The sequence below is a fragment of the Thalassophryne amazonica genome, unplaced genomic scaffold (assembly GCF_902500255.1).
Source record: "Thalassophryne amazonica unplaced genomic scaffold, fThaAma1.1, whole genome shotgun sequence".
NCBI classification, from domain to species: Eukaryota; Metazoa; Chordata; class Actinopteri; order Batrachoidiformes; family Batrachoididae; genus Thalassophryne; species Thalassophryne amazonica.
The window spans coordinates 1-3,237 of NW_022986406.1; the positions used below are offsets into that span (position 1 = coordinate 1).

Sequence of the window (3,237 nt, forward strand, 5' to 3'; positions counted from 1 at the left end):
CCCACTTGTAAAACTAAATAAATGTGCACACCTGCTTAAGGCTACCAGTTTCTGCGACCTACCTTCAGAGTTGTCTCCTCCTTGGGCTTGTTGTTCAAACTTGGCTTTCAGGTCTTGCTGGGAGCGCAGGAACCTGGTCTGTTTGGGTGGAGATGGAGGCAACTTCACCCACTCCTCCTCCAGCTCCTTCAGCTGCAGGAACACAGCACGTAAAGCACAGGCTTAGGATGACTTTACAACACTGAGCTGAAGTTGAAATGTTAAATATAGTGTAAGAGGGAAGAAGAGTCTCACCTGTACAGAGTTAATACTTTGTAACGAGTGTCTCAGAGCGTCTCTGATCCATTTGTAGATCTCCACAGCCAGCAGTTTGGCTTCATTCCTCACAGCTTGGTCCCTGGACTCAAACTGCTTGGGTAAAACGTTCACCACGGGCTTCAGAGAGATGATCTTGGATCCAAACTCACTGAGGGAGATGATTAAAAACAGAGGTAAGAAGGGGTACTCTGAATGTAAAAGATGGAGAGGACAACAAACGGTCCAACTCACGACATCAGCTTGTGTGTCTGCAGAAAACAAGCACTGTGTCAGGAGACTGTTCCTCTGACTTTTTTCATTTCAATTCTGCTCTTGGGCCTGTTGGGGGCGCTGTTCATTATTTTGCCTTTCAAACACGCATTTGCTTTATGGTGCAGTTTATTCACAGCTTTGCATAACAATGATGCAGATGAATGACCTTGACCAGTGTGCCTCCTGATGTGACAAAGCAGCACAGAAAAACCTGGACCACCCACCTCACCGACATGGATCTTTGTCACATACGGAGTCAGACTACTGTTTGTGAAAGTGCTTAAACTCCAGTACGAGCTTCCTTCATGAGACCACAAAACAACAAATGTTTGCCTTTTTAACTGATAAACTCTCTCTGCAGAACAGCAGCAGGAGCTGTGTGCGCCGTTCCTCCTTAAAGACAGAACACTTTTACAAAGTGATGCAGCAGTAAGTTCTCTGCATTTCCTGTCCTGGTTTATATTCTTGTTTCTTTTGCGTACACTGTATGGGGTGTTTTGACTTAGCCATCCCTACCTGCCAATTACTTATGTATTGTGCTGCTGAGCCTTTAGCTATACAAAAAGGGTGTATCATCCCTTTCTCTATTGTAATAATGGGTGGGAGGGTTGTTCCCCCTTGCGTAGTTAAGGGCACAGGACAAAATTTACTGTCGGCTGCATACCTTTCATCGCCTACTGCCATTTTCATGACACATTGTGTATAGCACTCTGCTTGGAGCGAGTTATGTTGGGGACTCCTATAACAGTTGTTGATATCAGGTAGGGGTTTAGCCTGAGGTATCACATTTTTCCAGTGACAGGCTATGCAAGGCTTTTCACTGACCTGTCTAGCTGAAAATTTTAACCATTGGTAAAATAAATTAGTCTTCAAACTTTGTGTGTGGGTTAGGGCTACACTGGGATCCCATCTCCCTAAGTGACTACTCGTTTCTAGGCTTCTAATTGACCTCTTTTTCCTTGGTTTAATTTTTACCCATTTTGTGGCTTCATGTACTGTAACAGTTACGTCTTGCTTGGTTTCCCTGCATCCTTTTTTATCACAAATTACCTCTGTTGATTGTTCCCTCCTCTTCACATTTGGTGCTAATAGCTTCACCTAATATGTAATCCCTCAGCAGTCCCTGTAGTCCTATGTTCTTATAGGCTTTTTGATTTAATGTATGCCAAATTATATGTTTTTCCTGTTGTTAGAGTGCCTTGTTTAGTTGCTATTGCGACCATAGCCACAGCACAGTCAGTTGTATGTTTTCGCCCATACTAACCAGCAGTAGTACGGTCAATCCCTTGAGTAGTTCCCTGATCACTGTTCTGGTGTTGGTTGAGGTGTGCCACTAGATGTGCTACTGAATGGACTTTCACTAGGTGAGCTATCACTAGATGTGTCTGTGCTTCCTCTGGCTTGTTGTTCTTGCGGTTCTACTGTGGTTAAGTCCGCTGAGTTAATGTCTGAGTCTGATGTCTCCTGTGGCCTGTCTGTCTGTCGGTCTGCGTCTCTGTCGGTCTGCGTCTCCTGTTGTTTCTGAAATGTCACTAACTGGGTCTCTCTCTAGCTCTGAGTCTGCATCTGAGTCTGTTGCGGCTCTATCTGGCAGGGATCCACTACTCTCTGAAGGCGTGCGTCGTCTTTGTTCGATCAGTCTCTGTGAGCACCTTGGCCGGTGTTTGCCTGGCTGCAGGGAGGCGTGGCCTTCCCTCGGTGCTGTTTCTGGCTGCAGGGAGGCGTGGCCTTCACTCAGTGCTGCTGTAGGGTCTCTGGCTTCTCTCGCTTCCCCCCTTGGCCCGGTGGAACTGCCAAGACGAGCTTCCCGAGGCCGCAGGAGCGCTGGGCCACCAACCCTACAGCAGTGGTTTAAGTGGAACCAAGTGTCCTTACCGTCTACTTTGACTGCTGTTTGTGAGGCAAGAATCACTTTAAAAGGACCTTCTCGGCGGGGCTGGTCCCACTTCTTCTTGAACACCTTAACGTAAACCAGATCAGCAGGCTGGATGGTCTGATTCTCGGGTGGAATCTCCGCTTCTCTGTCTTCTGTGGCACCTTTGACCTGCAAAAAGATAGTTTTGTGTATTTGGGTTAATTGTCTCAGATAATTATGCCATTCTTCTTGTAGCTGTTCCACCGATGGTCCCTCATAGGGTCCTCTCAGGTATGGAATAGGCATTGGCTGACCTGTAAGAGCTTCAAATGGTGTTAGATGGGTTAGTCGGTTAGTTTGTGAGTGCATTGACAAGAGAGCAAGCGGTAGCACATCCAGCCAACTTAGTTTGCCGTTGCTGTCTGCTATGATCTTTGCTAGTTTGCTTTTTAGGATGCCATTAGCCCGTTCCACTGCCCCATTTGATTGGGGGTGATAAACACACCCATATTTTTGCTTGATGCCCAATTGTTTGAATGTTTCTTGTGTGAGCTTAGCTACAAAGGCCCTACCATTGTCAGATGAGATAGTATCTGGAATGCCAAATCTTGGGAAGACTTCTCGACACAAGAACTTGGCTACCGTTTTATGGTCTTGATTTTGGGAGGCTACTGCCTCGAGCCATCGGCTGAATCTGCATATCACTACCAGAACATATCTCATTCGTTTGACTCGATTGTCGGCTCCCATGTCTATGAAATCCATCATGAGATGTCTGAACGGTTCATCAGGGACCGGAATGTGGGCTAGAG

At 46.4% G+C, this 3,237-nt stretch overlaps 1 protein-coding gene across 1 annotated transcript; it reads right to left on the reverse strand.

Annotated features, from left to right (window-relative positions):
• Positions 1 to 62: 62 nt before the first annotated feature.
• LOC117506174 (cytoskeleton-associated protein 5-A-like) lies at positions 63 to 1,241 on the reverse strand (the record flags this gene model as incomplete). The annotated part of the gene is made up of 3 exons (XM_034165677.1): positions 1,235 to 1,241; positions 295 to 506; positions 63 to 192 (listed from the first exon to the last, which is right to left on the reverse strand). Coding segments are annotated over exons 1-3 (349 nt in total), but the record flags the coding sequence as incomplete, so codon positions are not given.
• Between the last annotated feature and the right edge of the window lie 1,996 nt (positions 1,242 to 3,237).